General features: G+C 38.5%; 3 protein-coding genes across 5 annotated transcripts in view; 1 reads left to right on the top strand and 2 right to left on the bottom strand.

Annotated features, from left to right (window-relative positions):
* Positions 1 to 13537, bottom strand: si:ch211-188c16.1 (uncharacterized protein LOC562677 homolog). 2 transcript variants are annotated; one of them, XM_041802350.1, is made up of 20 exons: positions 13342 to 13537; positions 11527 to 12460; positions 11226 to 11417; positions 10475 to 11006; positions 8451 to 8566; positions 8347 to 8372; positions 8215 to 8255; positions 8057 to 8110; positions 7730 to 7862; positions 6469 to 6628; positions 6143 to 6266; positions 6000 to 6031; positions 5575 to 5635; positions 5390 to 5424; positions 5055 to 5118; positions 1009 to 1107; positions 863 to 876; positions 588 to 621; positions 346 to 436; positions 1 to 256 (listed from the first exon to the last, which is right to left on the bottom strand). In XM_041802350.1, exons 1-19 carry the CDS (start codon positions 13348 to 13350, stop codon positions 367 to 369), a joined length of 2730 nt encoding a protein of 909 aa, XP_041658284.1. In that variant the 5' UTR covers positions 13351 to 13537; the 3' UTR covers positions 1 to 256; positions 346 to 366. The 2 variants fall into 2 exon arrangements, with proteins under 2 accessions (XP_041658284.1, XP_041658286.1); XM_041802352.1 differs by having other exon boundaries at positions 8215 to 8252.
* Positions 13538 to 16058: 2521 nt separating this feature from the next.
* c8a (complement component 8, alpha polypeptide) lies at positions 16059 to 23510 on the top strand. 2 transcript variants are annotated; one of them, XM_041803028.1, is made up of 11 exons: positions 16059 to 16256; positions 16396 to 16504; positions 18560 to 18707; positions 18830 to 18977; positions 19091 to 19280; positions 19367 to 19549; positions 20224 to 20464; positions 20554 to 20685; positions 20786 to 20943; positions 21294 to 21519; positions 22635 to 23510. In XM_041803028.1, the coding sequence occupies exons 1-11, from the start codon at positions 16147 to 16149 to the stop codon at positions 22784 to 22786; spliced, it is 1797 nt and encodes a 598-aa protein (XP_041658962.1). In that variant the 5' UTR covers positions 16059 to 16146; the 3' UTR covers positions 22787 to 23510. The 2 variants fall into 2 exon arrangements, with proteins under 2 accessions (XP_041658962.1, XP_041658961.1); XM_041803027.1 differs by having other exon boundaries at positions 16393 to 16504.
* A 1161-nt stretch (positions 23511 to 24671) lies between these two features.
* LOC121520228 overlaps positions 24672 to 26965 on the bottom strand; it is an 87588-nt gene continuing 85294 nt past the window's right edge. The window contains exons 23-25 of the mRNA XM_041803603.1: positions 26522 to 26675; positions 24984 to 25055; positions 24672 to 24885 (exon numbers count right to left, since the gene is read on the bottom strand). Coding sequence (XP_041659537.1) covers positions 24731 to 24885; positions 24984 to 25055; positions 26522 to 26675 — 381 coding nt within the window. The 3' untranslated portion in view covers positions 24672 to 24730. The remainder of the gene's footprint in view (positions 24886 to 24983; positions 25056 to 26521; positions 26676 to 26965) is intronic.

Raw genomic sequence — 26965 nt, 5'->3', positions numbered from 1 at the left:
CAAATATTTATTTGATATAACACAGAAACAAAACATATAAAAAATCCTTAAACACAAACAACTACAGGTGACAAACTTGCTTTTTGTCTCATTTGTTTTGGATCAAGTGCAATGACTCAATTTGTGCTCAGTTTAACTTAAAAGGAAAAAAGCAAAGAACACTATGTGATAATACACCTACACAAACAAAAAGGCAAAATCAGAAATATCATACAGTCATAACAGCAGCTTGTTTACTGATGGTTTCTTTTCTTCACTGCAGGAAGAAACAGAAAGGTTTCAATTATGACTTGTCTTCCACAGAGATGTTCTTCAAATCCAAAAAGTTTCTCACAATGACATTACCAGCTTGACTTAATACTGTGATCAGAAGGTGTCAGCATAAAGCGGCGGGGGAGGAAGGAGTCCCAGCTCTGTGAAGTCAACCTCCTGTTCACTGTCATACAAAACACAAAGAGACATCACAGTTAAAGAGGAGAATATGCCAAAGAACCTGAAGTAATCTGAGTCCTCTGCTGGGGATATAAATAAAGATCAAACACAGCCTAGCTTCTCTTACTGATTACAAGGAAACAGTCGACACTTACGGATACGGAGGCTCCTCAACAGCGCACAAGAAGTCTGTATGAGGACAAGCAGATGAAAATGTCACTGTCTGCATGACTCCAGTTTACAGGGATTAGATAAGTGTACCACGTAAGTTATTTTCCATTTCAGGCTTGACGCCAACCCGTGTTCAGACCTTAGTGCTTTTAAAGAGATCTTAGAGTATCCTCCTCTTAGACCCACCAGTATCAGTGAGAGTGATGTAAGTGGTGACAACAGAGCAGACATGGAAAGAACATCAACTCTGCAAACTTACCCTGTGGCTCAGCACTTTGTAAGGGGTAGATGAGATTAAATTAAAGGTTTTATTGGAAGGAAATGAAATTAAAATGTTAACAAAAATTTAAAATGACATCATAATGACATGATTTGGTTGTTGAAATGGAAAAGACAACACTTTACTTTGTCGGGGTTGCTCCCTCACTGTCAGCGACGTCGCCAAAGTCGTCTTTGCTGTGTTGAAAGAAGATGTTGAGTTTCTGCAGGGCCTCATGTCGCATCCTGAGGGTTGAAGACAGGGTGCTGTAAAGACTTATCAGCTTTACGTGCAACTATTCAAACTAATCAATGACATATACAGGAAGAGATCACCTCTTAAGTATTTTAGTACCCAATATAGTTACCCTTTGCTCACTTGTATAGATCAGTGTTCACATCCTAAAGGTGCCGATCTCTCAATATGTTTCAACAGAATCCAAAGGCTGAAGATGAGGATAGTAGTGCAACTTATCCTTTAAAGTTTCCACTACATTACCTCAGAATCAGTAACTTGCTGTCAGGCTACTTAACATTTCTCTGAATACTTTGAAGGTCCTTAATATAATGATGTAGGCCACGCAACCTCAGATACACAAGCCCTTCTTCTACCCTAGGCAAAGAAGAAATTAACAGGGCCACAAGTTCCCTGGCATCCACAAAACAGAGTAAGAGCTGAGCCACGGGACATAAAAAAAACCAGATGGCATCTAAGTTCCCAAGCTTAGAGTTTCAGCTGAGGTGCGTCTACCCTGGAGTTTAAAAAAATGCCTTTAGAACATACTGGAAAGGGCTTAAGGAGGGCAAGATATGCCCATTGCCCCCATCCTTATCAGCCATAACATCACCAGTCTTTGCTGCTTTTTATATTTGATTATGAGCCATAATGGCATCACCCGAGTCTAAAACGATGATGTATGATCATGCAGAACACACAAGTTCACACATTATCCAATAGATTAAAAAACAAAACAAAAAAAACATGGTTTATTCACAATCTTGGGCAACAGAATGACATCCTTCACAATCCTAGATTGTCAAAGGGACGTCTTCGATTGGTTCAGTGTGCAAACTTCTATGTTCTGCTGCTACTTGTGTATGCAATGGTCAATGATTTTAAATGGGGAAACAATCATATCTGGTCACATAGAAGACATAATCTAATATATATTAGTCTTCATTGTAAGACAAAACATTTGCTTATTTGCACTCCTGGGCAACAGCACTACATTACTCCCAATCCTGGAATGTCACAGTGACGGCTCTGATTGGTGGAGCCCACCTTGACCCACAAATGCTGCTAGCGTCTACTAGTGAAGTTCAGGGTCCTGGAAAAAGTGTGTGTTAACAGTTGCCTCTATGGTGACGTCAGATGGCACCACACGTGTGGCCATCAGATCAGCCAGTTAGTAGCAGTAGACAGTTTCAGATAATTTGAGATGAGTCCATTGCTCACAACTGAATGTTGCTTCTTTAAAAAAGTGGACAAACTCCCCTCTAATATCACCAGATCAAAGTGCAAAAGGACATTTACTGACCCAAACTTTGCTGCCGGTGTTTCTATTAGTCACCAAAGTATAAGCATATCCCAATACGGAGATAAAAAGAAGTTAAAACCTCTTCAAAATTGTTTTCTAGGCTCAGGTTCAGGAAGTGAATTCTATCATTCAAATCCCCTGTTAACTTTCACAAAGTCCCTTCATCAATGATTTGGGAATCAAGCCAGCTACACCCAAATGCTTGTGACTATAAAACATTTACTTTGATGCAGAAATAACATTAAAGAGCAAAGAAAAGGGAAAAGTTACATGACTGTGCACACATTTTTGAGAGGGTGAAATATCTATCCAGCAATCTATCGAGTTTCTCTTGATCAATCAAGGTTCCGTAGTGTGCAGATTTGGGATACAAGGCACCGTATGCCATTATTAACAAATAAATTTAAGCTAAAACCATTATCTGTAATTGATGTTTAAATGTAGTTCAGACATAAAACATCAGTCCTTAAAGCACACAACTTAAAGTTTGAGAATGAACAAATTTAAGTCCATTAATCAATCTTTAAATTGTAAGGAATGAAGATGAATACAAATTTACAGTCAAAATATCAGTTGTGGATATCGGCAAATGTTTCATATCTGCTAATACCAGTATTTCAATTTTTAAGGTAATATCTGCTGATACTTAAATACAAACTGCATGTATTTATCTCTAATGTGGTGTTGAAAATGTCATTACTAATGTAAATAATATAATAATAATATTGTCATCTGCCAATCATTTCAACAGCAGAATATGTTGTTACTGTTGGCAGCTGGCGGTCAACATTTGTTGGTTCAGTAGACATTTCTAGTTTCAGCACGCTCCAGCGGCCATAGAAGCATCTGTATACAGGTGCATCTCAAAAATGAGAAAATCACGACAAAGTTCTTTATTTCCCATGATTAAGTTAGGAAGATTAAGTTAAAGAAGTGATACTTTCATATATTCTACATTCATCTTTACAAGATGAAATATTTTGAATTTTTTATTTTAATATTGATGATTATAGCTTACAGCTCACAAAAATAACAAAAAAATCACTATCTCAAAACAGAATTTCAGAAACACCAATCAAAAAAGCATATATATATCACAGAAATGTTAAGCTTCTGTAAAATTATGCTCATTTATGCATTCAGTAACTGGTTGGAGCTCTTTTTTGCATAAACCACTAAATTTGGCGATGTTGCATGGAGCCAATCAGTCCACGGCACTGCTTGGGTGTTATGAAGACCAGGTTGCTTTAATAGCAGCCTTCGGCTCATTTGTTGTTGAGTCTGATGTCTCTTATCTTCCTCTTGATTCTCAATAGGGTTCAGGTCAGCCAAGTTGGCTGGTCAATCAAACAGTAATACCATGGTCAGCAAACCAGTTTCTGGTAGTTTTGGTTTCACTGTGGTCAGGTGCCAAGTCCTGCCGGAAAAAGAATCAGTATCTCCATAAAACTTCCCTCAGCAGAGGGAAGCATAAAGGTCTCTAAAATCTCCTGGTAGATGGCTGGCAGTGTTGACACTGGACTTGATATAGCACAGTGGACCAACAGCAGCAGATGACATGGCACCCCAAACCATCACCGACTGTGGACACTGGAAACACTGGACTTTAAGCACCTTGGATCCTGGGCCCTTCTGATCTTGCTCCAGACTCTGGGACCCTGATTTCTAAATGAAATCATAATTGACTTTCATCTGAAAACAGGACTGTGGACCACTGATCAGTGGTCCAGTTTGTTTTCTCCTGAGAAGCTTAGCACATCATCAGCACATCTGTGATGCTTGAGATAGTGGATTTTGAATTTCATGAGCTGTAAGCTGTAACAATAAAAAAAAGTCTTAAAATATTTCACTTTGTATGAGAAGATGACAAAGATATACAAAATATACATTAAAAATATGTACAATATTACAAGATACATAATACTGTATATATTTCGAATGTGTATTTTGTATATCTTTATGTCTATGTATACATTTTAATATAATTTTGGCAATATGCTTTGGCACTGATTTAAGTTGTGTAAGATATATGTAACAGCTTTATCTGACTTTATATCACTTCTGATTATGGCATATTCCTCATAGGATCCCTTTCTATATCATTTTGGTGTTTTATTTTTGAAATTATCATGTTAGGTTACCTAATCAGACACTGATGGACTTCAGCTGTGTTAAGCATTTCTGTGCTGAGAAACATCTTTATATCATAGTAAACTGGATATATGTGGGGTTTAAAAATGGGGATAAAACATAGACATGCATTTTAATAGTTCCAGGCATTTGTAAGGGCTCTTCTTTCCTCTTTTAAAGTATCACAAAGCTTATCTGAATATTTATCAAAAATAAAATTAGTAGTTATGTGTCTACAATAATAGAGAAGAGGACATCACAGCCACGTTAAATTAAAAAGAAAATTGTTTTAGATCCTTCAAAGACCAAAGTATCAGGGCTTTTTTTATAAATTTGTTCAGCTTTCCTTGATATTTTTGTTCTTACCAATGTTCAATATTTACATTATAATGAAATATAAAAAAGCTGTGCCCACACATCATATGTCCACTCTCTTTTCCTCGAGAAGAGGTGAGATGTAGAAAGATTTATGCAGAGAGAGCGTGCCAAAGTATCTGCTTTGACACCTGTGCGTTGGAGACTCACTGCGTGTGTAGGTCCTCCAGGTTGGCATCGCTCAGAGTGTGCTGGGCGCTGACATGGCTGCACGCTGTCAGAGCGAACACAGGAAGGGCATGGGGTGGAGGGTATGTGGGGGGGAGGGAGGTACGGGGGGTAAGTTATGCAAGGGTAATAAGACAGAGTGGGGAGGGAGTAAGGAAATGGCATGGTAAAAAAGCACATCAAAGGCATGTAGCAGTCTGACATATGTCAGTGCAAAACATAAAACAGCCACTAAACCAGACAGCAGGGGAGGGGGGGTAAAAATCCCCTCTTCTCATGTTTTAACTTCAAAAGGAGGGCAAGTTAAACGTACTCACACATATCAGGCAATGAGGCCGTCTGCTGGGGAAAGCTACAACACAGAAAGAGAGTAATTACATACCATGTGCCACATAAATTCAGTCATATCTTTAACAAAGGATGGGTTAATGCACTCTTATGTGGTCAGCCAGTCTCAAATGAAAGCATCTTTAAGCCACAGTAAAGGATATCTTAGTCTTACTAGTTTTCATTGGTTGAGAGAGTCTCGTCCTCACAGGCCCACTCCTCACTGTCATCTGTGACTGTGGGGAAAAAACTGATTAATAGTAGTGTGCATGCTGATGATAGATGTCTGGCTGAGTAGAAACCAAAGCCCTCAGCTAACATGGCATTCCTTCACAATCACAAAATAACAAATGGCTGTCGAGAGGATGACGACTAGTTAAGATATTCAGGTCAGGCTTTTTTTTTGTGTGTGTGTGTGACTCTTTGGCTGTGTGTGACTGCTCTCTGTCATCAAGTCAGTAGATTATATAAACCAGTTGTGTTTTCTGTCTTTTTCAGGCTGCAGCCCTTTGTGAGACGACAAAAATGCTAATGCAACATGAAGGTCAGAGATTACAGAAAAAAGCAGCTCAATGCTGTGCAAAGGCTACTTATACTTACAACTGCTTGTCAATACAGGATGGCTAGAGGATCTGCAAAAAATAATTAAATTAAAGAGATAAATTATTGATCTTGGCTCACAGTGTTGGGCTGGATGCAAATAGCATTTGATCAAGATGCCAAAGGACGGTATCAGGATCTACCTGCTCCCCATGCTGATAGTGTCTCCCTCATGGTTGCCTCCTCGTCCAGCAGCTTGGGCCTTCTTCCCGAGTTCAAGCATCTCCTTGATATTTAGTTCAACATTCATGACTGAAATATAACCGTCTGCCAGACACAGGAGAGAGTACTTACTGGAAAACTGAAAAACTTATATCATAATGTGAAAAAGATGAGGCACAGGAAAAGTCAGGCTACAACTCTGTTATAGCAGGAAAATCCTTCAATACAAACTGGTCTAACAAACATATTCTATAATCTCCAATCAGGATTTTATTGAAGACTTTCAACAATTTATGTCTGGACTCACACTTGTGGTTTGTGTCTCGGGCCAACCATTTGCCTTTTGGGCAGTTGGTGGTTCGAATGATGCTGACTATATCCCCAGTTTTCACGGGTAGGTCGTTCTTGCGGACCTTGCTCGCCAAAATCACTTTGGCATGGTACATGGGCTCCTCTTCACCTGTCACCTGAGTGGATCACATCCCAATTATATACACAAAGTGAGGTGAATAACATGTAAAAAGCAGTATCTTGTATACTAACTGTGACTTTTTAAAGGGATATTTACCTATTTTTAAGTTGAGTGGTATAAGGTACTTGGTAATGGTAAGCCACAAAAGTCCACATAGCCCCTGTAAGGAGAGTGTGCTGGGGGCACTGGCTAGGAAAACTAGGCTGTACAGCACTAAAGATGGTTACAGCAGCTCTGGAGTTACTGAAGCCAACGTTGTGTTTTTATGTTTACTTCGCTGAAAACATTATTACATTGCAGGCCTTCTTGAATTTATTTATTCATATATTTTTTACTTTATTTGAAAGATAGGACAGTGGGTAGAGCTGAAAACAGGGATAAGAGAGTCACGAATAGCATGCCAGGAAAGAATCACAGGCCTGACTTGAACCCAGACTGCATACATGGAGAACAATCACTAGGCCCAGGCTATTCAGTTGGAGGCTTTGGGGCCAGGTCAGGCTCCTGATTTCATTTTTAGTGGCCTTTTGAGTAGACAATTAATGCTTAAAAATGATGCACACAAGATTTTTTTAAAATAAAGAAACATATGCTTATTATATTTGTATGACTGTCATGTTAACTTCCCAATTTATTTGTCCCACCTCACAGTGTCCTATAAATTCCTATTTATACAAATGCTATCATTACTGCCCAACACATGCACTGCTCACAAGACAAAATGTCTTTCTCCTGAAAAGATGACAGAAAGGAGCTGCAGAGAGCAGACTGTTCAACAATGGACAGAGAAGTATGAAATTATTGATTATTGAAGTGTGCATTAGAGCCAGCGGTGACCTTTTACAGGTTTGAGCTAAGTTATTTCGTAGAGCTGTTGCACCAGTCCATCACACTGATAATCTATCTTCCTTGAAGATGCCCTCAGCGCTCTCTCCTCAAAAGGGCAAAGCATACTGACTCTTCCGGACGATTACCACGTACCTTATACAACTAATCTTCACACATACAAAAACATCCCTTTAATATCTTGGCATGTAGGAAAATCACTTGGATGAAGCAAAAATCACTGTTTATTTTTGATGACTGTCTCACTTACTTTGTACTTCTTTTTCATCTCATTTTCCTTCTTCTCCCTCTCCTTCTGCTCCTTTTTCTCCTTCTCCAGTCGCTGCTTCTCCCTCTTCTTCTGTTCTTTAAGGTCAGCAGTGGTGGGGCTTTGGGGTTCTTTTCTGAAAATAAATCAGACAGTTTACAGTGTATGCAAATATAGCAAACATGTTAACCAAAGTACACATACTACCTATGATATAAACTAAACTATGAGCCAACAATAGTAGGTTGAAAAATAACAAACCAAAATGTATTTCAAAGTGTTAAAAAAAAAGGTGTAATGATGTGTCTGAATAATGTGCTGTGATGATACCGGAGGGTATGACTGTGAGCTGAATGGACATGTTCTCCTGATATGCTGGCTGCCCTGCAGTTAGAGAAAAACAATCAGAGAAAAATCAATTTCTGCTTTGTATTAGACAGAAATGTCAGTGATAAAACACGGGACCTATATGACTGAAAAAAGCATACCAGGGATTCCTCGGCCATATGTGAAGACACGCCTCCTCCTTCTTGAAATAAACAGACAAATCTGAATTAAACTCAGATGATTGAGACAAAGAGGCTCATAGGCACACTGAAGATGATTAAAAACGTAGTTACCATCAGGAGGTTGTCAGCATATGGATCTGTAAAACACAGTGAGGTAAAGGTCTGTTAAAGGTCTCGTTAAACTTAGAAAAAAAATATAAAGTCAACATTCTTACTCTTTATACTGCCTTTTCCTTTACGCAGGTTCTGGGCCAGGATAAATTTGTTAAGGTTCTCAACGTCCTCATACACGTTATCACTCGTCTCATAGTAACTGTCCTGTTGAGTTACACTGGAGTGGAGCAAAACAAATAAAAATGCACAGATAGGAATTTAAATTACATGCAGAAATGTGAAAAATTACACTTAAATGTAGGGATGTAACAACACCTCTACACTCAAATTAAATGAGAAACAAATATGGCCAATATATATCAATTAGATAAAAATACAAATTGCAATGCTTTCACGACCAGAAGAGGGTGCTATCTGATATTGGCTTCTCTTATCAGACATTAGTAGCTGAAGAAGAGAGGCATACAGGCATGGTGAAAGCAAATTAAGATTGACAGTCATGAATTTCGGTAAAAGTGAGAGTCTAAAGGTGAAGAGAGCAAAAAGCAGACACGACTGCAAAGCTTGAGACAATGAGGCACAGTAAGAATTAACACTGGGAAGCGGATTGGAAACCCTGCTCACCTAAATGAGTGCAGGACCCACACAGATTACTACGCGTGGAGATTTGGGTCGATGATTAACAGATTAGAGCCAGTTGTAATGTGAATGAAAACTCACAGTAGGTGACACGAAATTGAAAAGAAATTCACGGTCTTTAACAGCTGTCTGTGCATGAATGTTGGACATAGAGCCATGAAGTGTTTCATTGAAGAGATTTCCCTATTGGAAATTTACACTAATTAATTTACTTTCCTTTGATTTCCAGTTGTTTTAAAATCCTTAAGTTTAAAACAAAAGCTTCAGATAGAGATAGTGGATTTTTGGCGAGATCTGATATGCTGACATTTCCAAAATAATTCAGCTGACATCGATAGTGATACTAAATGTGGATCAGACTTAAACTCCAGCCTTTAAAACACATTCTTAAGTGTGAGATGGAATAAGTGGCAATGAGTAAAGAAAAAAGACTTCAGCTGACGTAGGTCTGCTGGTCAGCCCAAAACTCCACTAACCTACTTGTAGTACGGCCATTACTTACAGATGATATAGACAGATTTTTATAGGCAAAATATCACCACTGGAAAAGCTGAAGATTCTTGGTTGCACAGTTAAAATCTGGTAATCTTCCTATGGCCATTGAGATCAGTGGATTCAAAAATATTCCCAGAGAAAACCGACTGTGAATTGTGTGATTCAGGAGAAGTACAAAGTCAGTCCCATTTTCTTTTGCACTGTACTAAATAAGGTTACCTGGGGAAGAATCGTTTCATGAAATGACTTGTCAACACCTTGAAGATCTGCAGTCGCCTGATGAGCAAAAACTGCAGAATGGCTGCTTGGATTTGATGTTTAAACTCGCTAATTTTGTCTCAAAAGTCTGGTAAAGAAGACAACATAGTTTATTTAACTAATTAAGTAATCTTAAGTTTGTCTCCATCCTTTCTGTTCAATCAATAATCATGAAAGAACTATAATGCAATATGATCCTGTTTTTTTTAAATTCTTGACACCATGTATGAAAAAATAATTACATATAAACTTCAAACTTCTATCGGAAGAAATTTTAATTTCTGCCCAATAACATACTGATAACATCATGCATGCCTAGTTTCAGAAGGTATCTGTAAGATATTATCATTTTTTACCAGCTAAAACCTCAAAATGAAAAACCATTAAGTACTTCTATAAAGAAAAATAAGAAAAAAAATACTTTGCATTTCCAGGGGAAATAGAAGTAAAAGATTTTACTTGTTTCTAAATGTAAGTGCTTATGAAATTAGGAAAAATCTGTAAAATCATGTTAAAAGTTGTATTGTTGGACATTGGTTCAGCTCAGTTGTTAGAGCAGGCGCCCTTAAATATAGAGTAAGTGCTGGTCATGGTATCGATTCCTAGTCTCTGCAACATTTGGTGCATGTCTTTCCCCACTCTCTCTGCATCTTTCCTGTCATCTTTCCTGTCCTGCATCTTTGAGTGTACTGCTACATCCCTCCCAATCTGACTGTCACATTTAAAAATTTACCCTTGATGTGGTTGAATTCCCTCATTTAATGTTGAGTGGTTACCACTGTCTGTTTCCTGTGCAGCAGAGTAAGACTCAGCAGCTCCCAGATCAGCTTCATCAACTTGAGAGTTAGACAGGGGGTCCGTGCTGACCTCCTCACTCTGAGGCCACTGCTCTGCTGCAGCTGGCTCTGTGAACTCTGTGAGGTTTATTGGTTCAGAGAAGCTGACTGGATCGAGGGGTATTAAGTCCTGATTGCCAAGGTTCACATCTTGGAAGGCGGTGCTCATAAGGGGCTCTGCAGGTTCGTACACAGACAACTCAGGTTGTGGATCTCCAAAATCTGAGCCCCCGCAGTCATCTGGCACAGGAACGTCTGTGCCGAGTAAGTCTAAGGCCTCAAGCTCTAATGCAGCAATGTCAACAGCATCGCCCTCTGCTGTGTCCATCTCCGAATTCTCAAAGTCTGGAAACTCTGGAGCGTCTAGCACAGGGTTGGGGATGGACTCTGGCTCGTCGCTCGGTGCTTGGCTCAAGCCTGGTGACACCTCTGTAATATGAACCCAGAGTCAGCTTTAAACAGATGTTAAGCCTCACCACAAATAAGTGTAATGTAAACTGCAGAATGGATAATACACAGTGACTGATGTCCAAGGGAAATAAAACTTTTTGCCATCATAGTATGTGGCCACAAAAGGAGGAGACAAATGTCAAATAAAGTGCAGCTACTTAATGGAAAATGGCAGGAAACAAAATAACTTTAACAAACCATTAACAGTGGGTGAGATGTAAGCGCTGAGATCTACTAATTGAGGCCTGGGGGGCTTCAGAGGCATTGACCCCAGTACCCTTAAATCTGGCAGAGGCTTCTTTGGAGGAGCAGCTGCTGGATGAAGTTCAGCAGCTCTGACAGCAGGAAGTTCAGCTTTATTCCTGCCAAACTGCCTACTCAACGGAGACTCTAGCCATTGGAAATAAAAATATTGCAAACACATTAGAAATCCCATCTGAAAAAAGCATAAGATAACTGTCAGGTTGTCTGCAACAGCTAATCACTGAGTGTAACTTACTGCGTCCAGAGCTCTTGGCTTTGAAGAAAGGCCGGGCTGAAATACAAGCCAGGTGTGGAAGGCACCCTGCTGAAGGTAAGGACAGCTCAGGCTCAGCGCTTTCAATATTTTTTGGCGGCGAAGGTAACATTTTGTCCCTTGGGGTGTTGTCAGGTGAACGCAGGCTTTTAGATTTTGCAGAGATAAACATCTGCCTGCGTGAAAATTTCTTCTTAGCCCTCTCCAAAGTGCTGTTTTTGCTGTCAGAGTCAACACTTGTCTCTGCAGGAGGAGGGCTGATTGGAATATCTGGACTGGAGGGAGGGAACTCAGTGGTTGATTGGTCACTATGCAGAGAAATCCCATCTTCTGCAGTTTGTTTTTCCACAGAGGGCAACTCGGCAGGAGCACTGGAAGGTCTGGTGGTCAAATCAGCATACGTAGGCTCCTCTCCATTTTCTGCACTGACTTTTGATGCTTTGGTGGACTTGAAAGGAAGCAGCAATCCTTTCTTTTTGATTTTAGTATGTGGCACGACATCTTTCCCTGGCTCTGGTTCGAGTTTGTGCTCCTTTTTGGCTTGTACTTCTGTCTTTTGCTCTTTTACAGGCAGGGCAGGAAGCACCAGAGGCATATGTCGGTCTTTGAGGGACTGCCTAGTTGTGCTCTCTCCATTAGCAAGCTGAGATGAGGAGGAGGTCTGCTGAGTCTGTGGTGGGAAGGAAATTGGTCGCTTGCCTCCAGATGACCGCAGCCCATCTCTGAAGATGACCCGAGGAACTTGTGTTTTGTTCTCTACAGCGATATTAATACCACTAACCACAGAGCTGCAGTGACCGCCTGGAGGAGGAAGGTGTTTTGGCTTCTCTGCAACAGCTGGTCGACTGGTTTTAGATTGAGCCACCAGGGCCTCTTCCTGAAACTTGGCTCTCAGAGCTTTGACGTTGATCAGTCCCTTAGAAAACAGAACCACAAATCAATAATTGTTTGATAAATTGAATTTTTTTATATCTTTAACAGATGATTTAGTTGGATGGTTCACTTAGCGAGCAAAACCCCATTGCTTATACTACAGGATTAATGCTTGGTTTACCAAAATTAAATAAAAGGAAAAAAAAATTCTCAGGGCCTAGAGCTATTTACTAAAGAGCTGCTGCTAATTTTCTTTTTCATGCAGGGGTTTAGAAATATTTGTCTGACTGTGCCTTAGGCTACATAGATCAGTATGAATTTATTTTTTTCTTTGGCTAGGATTTTTCTCAGGCAGAGTTAATCTGCCAAAAATAATCGGTGTGATTAGCTGTTTGCAATATTTTTAAAAAATAAGATAACTATTTTAATAATGTCAAAGAAAAAGCATTTCTGATAGTTCATTTACAAAATATTTTTCTTAGCAGTTTAAAATTGTCAAAACCAGGATAAGGATTATTTGACCTTTGTATGCATATGTCAGCATGCTAAAGGATACTTATTTACTTCTTCTTGTTAAGGTCTGTGTTTTGTTCTTTGTGTGTTTGTGTGACCGCTTCTCTGCTGATTATCTATGAAATCCCCCCCTGGCTGGCAGCACCACTGATAAGCTATTTACAGCCATTGTCCAGTGTTTTAAGACGATGGCCAAGTCACCCTGAGAAAGATATCGTTAAACATGGGAAAATAAACACAGATATATATATTGGGATTGATAAAACTAGGCTGACAGTCACAGAATGTAATCATTTGGATGACCTTCAATTTCGAAACACCTGGAACAAAGCATGTCAGAAGGCTGCCTGTAGCTAACCTGTCATTCAACACACGTCAAGCTAAATTTACATACAATTGTTAAATAGTTACCTCTTCCATTGTAGCTCGTTTTGTTCATCACTCTTCACGTTTTTACATCGGGGATGGGGTTTACACCTGATGTAAAGTGGGCGCTCTCCACTGCGTTGAAAGAAACGTATGGAAATGAAAGCAATTTAACCATCTGAATGCTAACACAAACAATTTGAAAACGCCGCCTGAGCCTTTGAACGCGCATGCGCGCTGATGCGCGTGGCATCTTTAACGTACATGGTCACGCTATATGATTACCCTATCAAATGTGTCTGAGCAAGGCGGTGTTGTGATGAAGAAGATGAGAAAAATGGAAGAGAACGACAGCAACGATATGAAAAAAAGTCTAAATGTTAAAGGTAATTCAGTTCTGAACTTTCAAGGCCCCCTTGTTAATTGAACCTTAAAGTACTGAAGAAAGTTAGTAAGTAAAATAATGAGGTGAAAAGCCTAAATTATGAGATATTGAGCCATAATTGTGAGAAAAAAAAAAAAACAAAATTTTAAGTTGTAAAGTCAAAATAAAGAGTCCTTGAAAAAAATAGAAATTATGAGATTTTGTTTCATTTTAAAAATAGAAATAATTAGATAGTAAGTCTAAGTTATTGGTGAATGTAAAGTCTGAGATAAAAAAGAAGAAATTATGAGAAAAAGGCTAAATGATGTCGTAAAATGTCCAAAATATAAGTTCAGATGTCAAAATAATGAGGTCAGAAGTCGAAGTTATGAGATGGTTAGTCATTATGAGATGAAGTCATAAGCATGACATAAAAAGTCATCATTATGACAAAAATAAGTATAATTATAAATATAAAAAAATGAATGTAAAACGGTATAATAATAGATATATAAATATAATAAAGTATAAAGTGGAAATTCAAAGAATAAATAATCATGAAATTAAAGAGTGAAAATTCAAAGTTTTAAAATCATGAAAAAAACTAGAAATTATGAGAGAAACAAATCACGAGATTAAGGAGTCTGAATTATAAGATTGAAATAAGACATTTTTACAATTAAAGGCAAAATAATAAGATAATAAATGAACTTTAGAGATTAAAAGTCGAAATAATTAGTTTTCAAAATTATAAGATAAAAATTCAGAATTTTGAGATAAATAGTCAAAAGTATGAGATTAAAAAAACTGTGATATAGAACAGTCAAAATTATAAGACAAAAGGATTAGATGAGTTAAATATTCCAAATAATGAGCTAAAATTGAGATCATAAGACATTCAAAATTAAAGGATTAAAAGTCTAAACTAAGAGATACATAGTTGAAATCATGAAACATAAGTCGAGAAGTTGTAAGAAAAATTGAAATTATGAGATCCAAAATTGAAGTTTTGAGATTTGATGCCATAATTATGAGATAAAAGTCAAAATATGAGATAAAAATTAAAATTTAAGATAGTAAATCAGAATTAGAAGGAAAAAAAGTCGACAGTATGAAATCAAAAGTCAAAATTATGCGAGAGAAAATCATGGGATCAAAATGTCTGAGCCATGAGACTTAAAGACATAATTGTGAGGTAAGAAGTAAACATTATAAGATAGGAAGATATCATCATGAGACAAAAAGTCAAAATTATGAGTTAAAAAACTGAAATAATCAGATAGCAGGTCAGACTTAAGATTATGAGGTAAAGTGGCAAAAAATATGAGAAAATGAAGCAAAATTATAAGTTAACATGGCAGAAAAATGATCTGAAAAGAAGAAACTATGACATTAGAAGTCAAAATTACACCATAAATCAAAATTATGAGATAATTGTGAGATTAAAAATTACAAATATGACATACTCACAATTCTGATTTATATTTTCATAATTTTGACTTTTAAAAATCTAACAATTAATCATTTTTATATCATTGTTTTGTCTTTCTATCTCCTTCTGTCTGTCCAGTGAATTTGAAATCTTATTTAATCATCCTGACATATTTGCTCATAACTTTGACTTTTTAAAATCTTAGAACTATTATTTTTTTTTAATCATTTTTTGACCTTCTATCTCCTCATTATGTCTGGCTCATAACTAGTTTTTTTTTTCTGACATTTTTTTAAATTCTTTTGAATAATGATTGAACTTAATTTTTTTTCTCTTCAAGTCATGGAAATGGGCTTTTATCAATTATTCCTTTTTTTAATCAGTTGTATCTTCTAATCTATTTAATTAATTTGTGTATGTGTTGTCTGTTGTATTTTATTGTTATGGATTATCTCTTAGTGCTTTGTCTTCTTATTGATGTTTATTTTTTATGAATTGGCGTCTTTTGTTGTGTTTCAGTTTTGCATTTTGTTTAATCAGCAAATTTATTTTATCAGCTTATATGTTCCTTAGAAGTTGTCTTATTTTATTTTGTTTTTCTGGATTATCCTGAAGGATTTTGACTATTTTGATTTCATCTTTTATCTTTATTATTGTCTTTTGTGAAAAATTCAAGCTTTTCATGGTTTTCTTTGTTTTCTCTGCTTAGTTTGTCAAATCCTGTTTTATTTATTTATTTATTAATCAAGTCGTTTATTCAAACAAGTCTTTTATTCTATTGAACATGTGCATGAATTGCATAACTTGTTTATTTACTTGTATTGTTACATGTTCTGTCTGAACTGCAGTGTTGTTTTTGCGGGGGGAATGATGGGAAATTGGGCTTTTAGATCATTAAAATAAACTTTCCCAACTGTTGTAAGAGCATTTGTTTACCTTTGATCAATCATTCACTGTGGTTGGTCAATACTGCAGCAGACGTCCCCATAGGATCTTAACAGTGGTTTTGTGATGTAGCATTTTAATCTACGGGACCAAGCTATCCATTTTTCCCATGGAGATATTTAAAAAATTACCTCTGACATTATGTTCTCTGTATCTGTTCATCTTTTATTTCCCACATGTGAATGCATCCAGGAGGCCGTGGACAACTGCTGATAACAGGTGCAGTATTCCTTGCTTCACCACCTCTCACAATCCCTTGATAACGTCTCAGCAGTGGTTATTTAATATATCTCATATCCCAGGGGTATTAAAGGAAGAACAGAGAAGATAAAGTTTTTTTTTTTCTTGCGTGAAGCAGTGGGGCCGGGACGAGGAGAACCAGAGCTGTAAACAGGCCTATTCCCATCAACTGTAGGTTGGGGCCCTGGTCACAGTGGACACCCTGCAACGCCTGCACAGACAAAAAGGTAACTGTAATTCTCAATGCATTTGAATATGAGAAAGATGTTTCAAGATAATCATTATTACAACCTTGTTGTCCTGTAAAACTAGGACTCTCTCCATGAGCATGAGTAGAAACTAGACTGTCTTTTTGTTTGCTAGCTTGGATCAATATATTATGGATGAGATGATCAGTGGGGCTAAAGAGAGCTATGATTACTCTTAATCAGCACTCCTGCTCCAATAAGATCAATGAAAGATGACTGTGACATTTTTATCTATACCACAGAAATACTCATTAAAGTCCATGAGGTATGTAGCAACAGAATCATAAAACTTTTTTAGTTCTGCTCTATGGAACAGCCAAGAGAGAAGAACCTGAGGATCTGAGGGGCTGTCCTGGCTCATAAACTAAAACCATCTCTGAAATGTAGTCTGGAGCAGTTAGGCTATATTAACTACCTCTCTTGCGTGCTTCTTGTTTTGAATTAAGGACTGTTCAATACAAAATGCACTCCATGGTAAACCACAGTTTTTGTTTCATGGATGAATTTAACAGAATGAAGGAGAAATAATGTTTACTGACCTTCCTGGTTAATGCTGCGAGCTGCTTGCAAAACATCCTGGGATCACTTTTAGCACAATCCCCTTCTTTTGAATAATCATTTTTATAAAAAAAAAAAAAAAAAAACTTAACAAAACAAACGTAGTCACAAAGATTATTTCATTATAAGAACATTTTCATACACATGAAGCTTACAAAAAAAGGCATGCATGACACTGGTTTGACTTAGATTTGTGGATGGTACAGCAAATTGTGTTGACAGACAGTGATTTCTGGAAGTGTTCCTGAGCCCATGCAGTGATTTCCTGTTCATAATCATACCTGTTTTTAATGCAGTGCTGTCTGAGGGCCCAAAGATCACAAGCAGGCAATATTGACCTTCAGCCTTTTGGATCTTTTGATGATATCATGTACTGTAGATGGGAACTTTCACAGTCTTCACAGTTTTACATTGAGGAACATTTTCTCAGATTGTTACAAAACTTTTACATCTATTTTTTCACAGATTGATTGAACCTCAGCCCACCTTTACTTCTGAGCGAGTCTGCCTCTGAAATTTTTTTTTTTTGTTGTTGTTTTTTGTTTTTACTGACCTGTTGTAAACTAACCTAACCAGTTGCAAAAATTCTCCTCCAGCTGTTTTTCATTGACAACTTTGACTTTTCCAGTCTTTTGTTGCCACGCCCCTACTTTTTGAGATGTGTTGCTGCCATCAAATCCAAAATGACCCAATATTGTCAATGAAATGGTAAAACATCTCAGTTTCAACATCTAATATGTTGTTTACATTCTATTATGAAGAATATGTTTTTTTAGATTTTCAAATCATTGCTTTCTGTTTTGGGCTTTTTGTGCCTTCATTTGATATAGGAGGACAGTGGATAGGGTTGGAAACAGGGACGAGAGAGTGAGGAGAGATGCTTAGAAAAATGGGGTGCGCCTTAAACCACTAGGCCACCTGCATCTCATTGCATTTTGTTTTAATTTACATTTAACACAGTACCCAATTTTTATGAAACTGGGGTTGTAGAAGATACTGACTTTTGTACACTGACTTCTGCGCCTACTTCTTTCTCCACTCCAGCAGGTTTTTTTAAAACATTGCCTCTCCTTGGTTTGCCATGACAGTATGAGATAGGAGCCACCGCAAAGAAAGGAGTCATATGAGGTGGTTCGACATTTGATCAGGGTGTTTCCTGGTGACCTACCTGTGGAGGTTTTCAGGGGACATCCAACTGAAATAAAAACCCAGGACAGACCCAGATCTTGCTGGAGGGATTATATATTCCATCTGGCCTGGGAGTGCAACCTGAATCTCTCAGGAGGAGCTGGAAATATTGCTAGGGAGAGGGACGTATGGTAGCTTAGCTTGCTGCCACCGTGTCCTGGATAAGCAGAAGATGGATGGATGGATGGATGGATGGATGGATGCATATGACTGTATAGTCCAAAATTAAAGGCAGAGCCAAGAAGCAGACTTTCATTTGACCTGTACCTCTGTTTCTCTGCTTCATAGTTTCGTTTCCGATACCTGGAGAAACCGTCACAGTTTGGCGGCACAGAGTGTTTTGAGACTTTGTGGGAGCATCTGACATGTCCGACAGCAACTACAGAGTGTCTGGTGCCAGATTACTGTGGAGAAGACTTCACCTGCAAAGAAACAGGCAAGTCCAAACAGCCAAGACCCAGGCCGCACATCATGTTTGATCAAAATATCTGTTTAGTTTGATGTTGTGTTCCTATATGTATATTAATTGTGTATATGACAATCTCTGTGTCTATGCAGGGCGCTGCATCAGTCAGTCTCTCCGCTGTAATGGAGAGCCAGACTGTGATGATTTTTCTGATGAAGACGAGTGTGAAGACTTCAACCGGAGAGACGACAAGTGCTCCACCCTCATGCCAATCCCTGGGGCTGAACGTGGCATTCAGGGGTAAACACTGAAGAATAGAAATAGACATCTTTTCTCTGCTGGTTCGAGCCATTATTCATGCTGTTGAGAAATAAAAGCTTGTCCTGATTTGAATCGTTCTGCTTTACATATAGCTACAATGCATTGACAGACGACTTTGTGGATCCTGTACTCGACCCAAAGTACTTTGGAGGAAAGTGTGAATACGTCTACAATGGTGAATGGAGGAAATTTGTCTATGACTCATTTTGCGAGAACCTGCACTACAACGAAGATGAGAAGAACTACAGAAAGCCCTACAACTATCATGCTTACCGTTTTGTGGTATGTTTTGATGAGCTTTTTGTTATCTCTTTGTTTTTATATTGGACAAAATGACACAGTCTGACATAAAATTCAACCTGTGATAGGCTGAAGCTACATCTGAGGGCTCTCATGAATACTACGAGGATTTGGTCGGCCTGCTTGAGGCAAGGAAAAAATCAAAATCTTCCAATGCTGGTGTTACAATTGGGATCTATTATGTGGAAGGAGGACTGAGAGGGAGTAAGGAATCAGAATTTCTCCAGAACTTAACACAGCACAAAAGCCAGGTATGATTCACAGGATATGGTTTACACACAACACATTTGTTCAAAGATTGAAAGACAGTTTTAATCTCTTGGAGCAGCACTCTACTAACCTTGCAAAGCAGATGGATACGCACATTTCCGTGTTTCTCACTGGAGAAGCCATCTTGCTGAGCTCCCATCTGAACCGTTCGGGCCCGGTTAAAAAGTGATGGGACCAATCAGTGTCGAGGGGCAGTACTTTCGGGCACAGCGGTGTTGTGATGTAAGCAAGCAGCAACAAGAGGCCGGTGCGATTATGGGGGAGGACGTCAGCGTGGATGCTGTTCAAGCACCCGTTTTATCAGAACTTGATGACATTTCTTTGTTAAAAGAAGAACAAAGAACAGCATTAAGTTATTTTCTTTTCAAAAACACAAGTCGTGTACTGACATGTCTACAGTTGCCATGGTTCGCGTTATGCAGTTCTCTATGGAGTTTACTCCTCAGTAGGGGTGTAGCTCGGTAACGGTTACGTCACGTGTTTTGTTGCTACATAACATTAACAATTTCCTAATGTACTGCTAGCTGAAATTGTTATGTATTTTAAAGTTTTTATGCTCTGGTGTCAGAGTACTCTGCATCAGACAATGTCAGAGACCTGGTTTGGGAATCAGTATCAGGAACGTCTGTCATAAATCTTCCCTTTCTGTCTTCAGGACCTCGGATTCGTCAGACTTTTGTCCAAAGTACAAACAGCTCACTTCAAAATGAGAACTAACAAACTGATGCTTCATGATGACTTCTACGTCTCACTCATGGAGCTTCCTGAGCAGTACAACTTTGGGATGTACTCGCGCTTCTTCAACACGTTCGGCACTCATTATGTCACAGAGGGAACCATGGGAGGAACCCTTGAATATGTTGTTGTTGTCAACAAAACATCCATGGCTGAATCAAGTATTGTGGGATCTCCAGTTTCCAAATTAACATTATCAAATAGAGAAAGAATATGAAATCAGATTTTGTTTGGTTTATTTATTTCACAGGGCTGACAGGTGACCAAGCTGGAAGATGCTTTGGTGGTACCATCGGTTTAAGTTATCCCCTTGACACTTTGGGAACAGCAGGGCTGAAAGTGGGAGCAGATTCATGCAATAAAAAAGGAAAATTTAATCAACGTAAGGCCCCCTCTACAGCTAATGTTTTGCATGATTCGTGTTGGTTTATTGCATCTACCTTTTGCCTCACTGTGATGTTTTTCTCTCTTTAAAAATGTAGAGCAGAGCTCTCGTTCAGTTGTGATTGAAGACATTGTAACTCTGGTGAAAGGTGGGATCGTAGTCAGCAGCAGTGGCCTTTTGGCTATCAGGAACCCTGACACCTACAAGAACTGGGGAGCATCACTCAAGTACAACCCAACACTCATTGAGTATGAGGTAATTTAATGTAACAAGACTGAAGAGAGTGGACATAGCCAACAGAAAAAACACCCATAAATCCCCCTTTTTGGAGCCAAAAGTGACATTTAGAAAATGTGCATCAATTTAGTGTTACGCCTTCCAACAAGTGACTATGTTAGGGGCTTGTCAACTACAAGGAAGCCATGACTAAAAGAACACTTGGAATTAGAAGTTTTAACCACATCACTGGCCTTTTCCATGAAACAAAAGGCAATGTCCACTTCTTCTATACAGTCTATGGAAAAACAATGTCTATGAATCGACAGCTTCTCAACTTTTCTTTTTCTTCTCTCTGTGTGTCCAATATTTCTACTCTATAAACATAGACCCTGCCGATTTATGAGCTTGTCCGCCTCAGCACGGCTGCTAATCATGTAGGAGCAAGACTGGCCAACATGCAGAGGGCTTGGGACGAGTACATGCAGCATTTCGACTCCTGTCGCTGCGCCCCCTGCAGGAACAATGGAATCACAATACTCAAAGGAACATCCTGTAACTGCATCTGTAAGTCAGGCTACCAGGGAGATGCCTGTGAAGAGACTCACAGAGCAGGTGAGACATTTGTCATGAGTCTGACTACAACTATTACCAGGAGGTTATATGCTTCCAGGAGGTGTGCAGCTGCCTTGGTGCAAGACGCTGTGACCTTAGATAGTGTGAAGTTGCAGGGATCTTTGACTTCCATAATGTTATCAGTTCAACCTTTAGTTTAAGCGTAGGTTTGTGCTAACCAGAGAAAATCCCTGAAAGTCAGGCCTTCCATTTATGCAAAATTTGAGGAGAATCCCTCAAAGGAACTCTAGAGATATTAGATATTGTGTTCAGAAACAGGGGATGAACATGAGGGTCAAGGACACTGACCTCTGACGTTCAACATGTATTTGGTTTATCACTAGGTCAGAGCTAACCTTGCAAGGCAGATGGATTGTTCAGATTCCATGTCTGTCATCAGGCAAATCCACCTTGCAAAGCTCCAACCAAAACAGTTGTGCATGGTCTGAGAATGTACAGAAAACATAAAACACCTGGCCCTGGCTGTTGCCGATGCAGCGACATAAAAAGAAAAGGGGGAATTATTCAAAGAATTGTCCAGGTTTTACATTCTGGGTAATATGTTTTATAAATTTATTATAACCATCTTGATATTTCCCGTAATTATTAAGTTAGAGGCAGGAGACAGACTTTTAACAGTTTTGTTAATCGACCTCTTTTAAAACATTTACATCTGCCCACACCAGAAAACTTTACTTCCTACGTAGGCTAGCATTGTTTCATCTGCATTAAAATCTTAAGACTTAAGATGATGAAGATGGTAGTCTTCTTTGCTGAGGGCAGTGAGCAGGGAATCCATGAAGTCACCTTGCTAGTCCAGAAAAGGATGATTAATTTTACAGTACAGATAAGAGTGGTGCCAACAGTTCTTATTCCTCAAACTTCCCTGATGTTTTACGTTAAAAATATATCAGCAGTTAAACTTGATAAAATACCCATTAAGCTGAAAGACTCCAAATTTTGCCTGTTTGCCCTCTGACTGCCTGACAAATGTTAAATGGAATTTACTCTTTTGGCTGATTCATCAGCCTGTTTTCCTTTCTCCTCAGGCTACAGGATGTGATGAAGTAATGACACTAAGCAGACATATTTAATCAAGAGAATTTTTTCAACAGATACCAGGACTGATGGGTCATGGTCATGCTGGGGGGCATGGTCATCCTGTTCTTCAGGGAGGAAGACTCGGACAAGAACCTGTGATAATCCAGCGCCTGATGGAGGTGGAAGAACCTGTTTGGGCTCCTCCTCTCAGAGTCAGCGTTGTTAAGGCCCTCAGTGCCGACTCATCGCAATCTACTAAGTGTTTTTACATCCTTAACACTTTTGCTAAAATTAAAGAAATCACTGTTGTTCCTCAGGATACACTACTGCATGCTTCAAAATCTGAATAAATGTGAACTGTGCAGATGTTAAAATTATTTTGGCTTGTTGATTGCTGTATGTTGATTGATAGTCTAATCTAAGGTTGTCTCAGTGCAACTGTAACTTTGATATACCTACATATACCAATATATACCATACCCATTACACATGTAATGTCAGAACAACATAATACATCACTTCCCTGGCAAAAAAAATCACACTGTTGATGTTAACTATCAGCCACAATAGAAAAAGTGCATGCTGTTTAACTATCCATTATGTGTGCCGCCTTTCAAGGGGCTGGAGCCAACAACCAGCCACATTCTTACTCACACCTATGGGCAATTTAGAGTCACCAATATACCTAACGAATATGTCTTTGGACCAAGTGAAAAAGCTGGAATATCTGCAAAAATCACACATATGTATAGGGAGAAAATGCAAACTCAATACAGAAAGGCCCTGTAAAGTCAGGATTCAAACCAGGAACCTTTATGTTGTGAGGCAGCAGTGCCAAACACTGCACCAATGTGCAGCCCCCCATCATGCTAAAATATTCTTCTTAATATAATGGATTGTATACAATGTAAAAATAAACCTGCTTCCATTAAAGGAAATTATCAGAGTTGCGTGCATGTCTCTTGATCAGTTGTTATTTATCAGTGCTGATTCTTTAAATTAATATTGAACACAGATGTTAATTTGAGGAGAGGTTGTCAAAACCTTAACATTTTAGTTTATTTAGTATCCTGTGAAATAATTTTTGGTCCTTGAATCCACTTATTTAATGTGACATGACGCCCATGGAGGGACGAGAAAGAAAGTCTATAAAAGATGTTAAAATGTCTCATCCCTGTGCGCAGCAAATGTGCCAGTGATTTGATATAAAGGAGCAGCTGAAACAGTGAAAAATGTTCTGGGTTTGCCCTCTGTCAGTTTGTTTACCTGAGAAAGAAGAAGGGTCAAAAAGATGCTCTTACATGGCAGGGTGAGTTGAGGACAACCTGAATGAGTGCGTACTGCCTCCTGTCTTTTAGAGAACTTGTTGAATAACCCACAAAAATGCCCATCTTTATTCTGGTGCTTTTTATTGTGAAATGCTGATTGACAAACATAATTCTGAAGCGCCACTAGAGAGAAGGCAGGGGTGATATATCTGACAAGTTTCTCTTCTCAGAAAAAGACATGCATAATTTTGAGTACTTTAGTCATCATAGAAGTTCTATTGACATTGCAAAAACATTTTTAATACAAGTCGAGGTTGTCTTCAGTTAAAAAAATAAAATAATCAACCGATAAACTTTCTCAAAGTTGATGATTTTGTTAAAGGCCTATAAATTGGCAAAACATTTTCTCAATTATGCCCGCCTCGGTAAATAATGCAAAACATAGCTGAAGAAAAATAAAGATCTTTAAAATAAAACTTGAAAAAAATGAAGACTAAATCTCATTTTCTTCTAACAGTGTTTGTGTTTTTCTTGTCTATCTGCCTGGATGTATTTATTTTTAAAGCTTTGAATCTGTCAGTTTTAGAGGCAGAGTTTCTGTGAGGCATTTCTTTAACGTCAGTTTGGTTAAGCTGAATAAAGATTTGCGCTGATGGTAAATCAATTTAAATGGTGTAGTCACACAGAAAACATCAGGGAAGACATACCTAAAAAGGCAGGCATGCTTTAAGAATCTTTATAAAACTTCAGTGAGAGAGATATACCATTTTGGTACTTGGTGTTTTCATTTAAATACGATCTATTTTAACCCAAGGTAATAAAAAGACATACCACAGAATAAACTTCTTTTTAAGGAGGCTTTTTATAAATCTTTTTTCCAAGCTAACATCAGGACAGTTATTTCAAAAACATTCAATAGACTCCTGCTGCAGTCCCCTGCAGGCCAGGCCTCCGTTGCTGGGTGCAGGGTTGTTACAGTGTCGACTTCTGCTCTTTGTGTTTCCACTGCAGGACGACCACGCTCCCCAGCAGCTCCAGCTGCCGTCAATGGCCATATCTGTCAAAACAGGTCAAGGCATATCACACATCAATATCTCAGTGTCCTGCAGAGTAAGTTCATGCTAAGTCTGGAGTTTTGTAACATTTTGCTCTAACCTTTCGGCCTCTGAGTGATCTCACAGCCTCTTCCACTGTACCCGACAGGACACACACAGTCACACCTGGTGCCTGTTGAAGAAGATAAAGATACACTTCCTTTATCCTCACCAATATTGTAACCACATCTCTTATTTTGCGTTTTGACATGGCCCATTTGTGTCACTTCCTGTTGCTAGTAGGAGGTGCTATGATGAGATGTTTGCATTAGAGTGTGCTCAGAGTGATACCATTGTCTTACCAGAAATGAAGAGAACACAGAATAATGTATTCAAAATTTACAGCAGGTTAAATTCATTTGGCATTATTCAAAACATCGTTATTTGAAAGTGAGATGAATTTCCTTTGTATTATGTGTCAATATTTAACTGATTTTTATTCTTTACACTGCTTTGGCAGTAACTGATCTGTTCAAGCCAATACAGCAAATTGAAATTGAAGCTGGGGGGGCTTCTTGTCTGGATCAGGTCAAGGATTCAATAGGCTTTTTTATAGGTCTCATGATGACCAATATGATATCGCAAAATCATAAGTCTAGATTGAATGGTGTTCGAAGGCTGAACATTTAAAGGGAAAAATTAAAAATCAGTGGAGGAAATGTTCAACTGGCAGAAGGGGCCACTGTGACAAAGAAATGATATTGATGCATCTATATACTGGGGATCAATGAGATCATCCCTGTGAAGTCGGTGATAACTGACAGAAGCACTGAAATGTATGGCGTTTTTGGTGAACTTCACATCAAAAAATGTACAAAAAGTAGTGTAAGTCTGGGCCCCTATTACAGCCCCACCCTATGACAAAAAAAACCCTAACATTTTTGGTAACTTTTGATATCCACCTTGTCTTGTTCTAACAAAAATATTCTGGAGTCAATCAGATAAAAAATCTCGGACTCATTTGTTAAAATGTGCAGCCTGTCCATCAGCAAAAACGCAAACATTTTACCTTTAGCTGTTTGTATTGCACTTTCTGTACATTTGGTGGTCCCAAGAGACTTATTTCACCTCTAGTCATGATACAAATGTCTAACAATTCTGTAGCTCTTAACCAGTCCCCTGTATCAAGTTTGGGGCCACTGTTTCACTGGAGCTCAGTTTTGAAGAAAATTTGGTGAGTTTTGGGGCATGTTAAAGCCACCAAATTAGTGAATCTTTAGCGGAAAAGAAAAATAACAATTCCTTCAGTGTCAATAGGGTTCTTGCTCTGAAGTCAGTGATCAGACCCTAATTAAAAGTAATACTTCCCATTACATTTCATAGTTAAACTAATCAAACTGAACTGCTTACAATTAATGAAAAAACAAACACAGCTTATACAAAATGGTCAGAATGATTGACTTTAGTCAATAAATTTTTCATTTTTACAGGATGTCTAGTTTTTAAGGGGAAAAGGGGGATTGAGTAGGCCTGCACGTAGCCCCAGTGTAAGAAGGGCCCACAAAGATGAGGTAATATAACTGGCATTATGTTTGTAGCATCTGAATATTGTACAATAAAACTAGTCATAAACACCAAACAGCTAAGCCCAGGGGGTACCTCTTAAAACAGCCACTCCATTGTTGTGGCAGGGAGCACAGCGACACGCATCAGCCTCGGCCAGGTACTCTGACAGCGCTCTCTTCAGGTTTCTTTTCAGGGAGGCATGTTGGGAGAAGTCTCTGGCAGTCACCAGCTCATACAGCGGCCGTGTCTAATGCAAAAACACGTGTCATTACTACACAGGCACGGATCTTCTTATTTTTTCACATTCTCTTTTTCCCATGGAACAAACTGGAATCCAGAAGGGTTAGAACAAAGCCGCCTGTTTGTATCTGGCACACCTCTATTTGGCATCTTTAGCTGATTTCTCTCCAAACTGCTATTGATCGGCCTGCTTGTACTTTGCCCCGCTGTAATTCTGTTAATCTGAGTACCACCTCTGACCCATTCAGTGAAACGTTTTGTATTAGTTATCTAGGACAAGCTCATTAATAGTTTTAT

The sequence above is a fragment of the Cheilinus undulatus genome, linkage group 13 (assembly GCF_018320785.1).
Source record: "Cheilinus undulatus linkage group 13, ASM1832078v1, whole genome shotgun sequence".
NCBI lineage: Eukaryota > Metazoa > Chordata > Actinopteri > Labriformes > Labridae > Cheilinus > Cheilinus undulatus.
The sequence above is the reverse complement of the archived record's forward strand: the minus strand, read 5'-3'. Positions and strand labels throughout refer to the sequence as shown.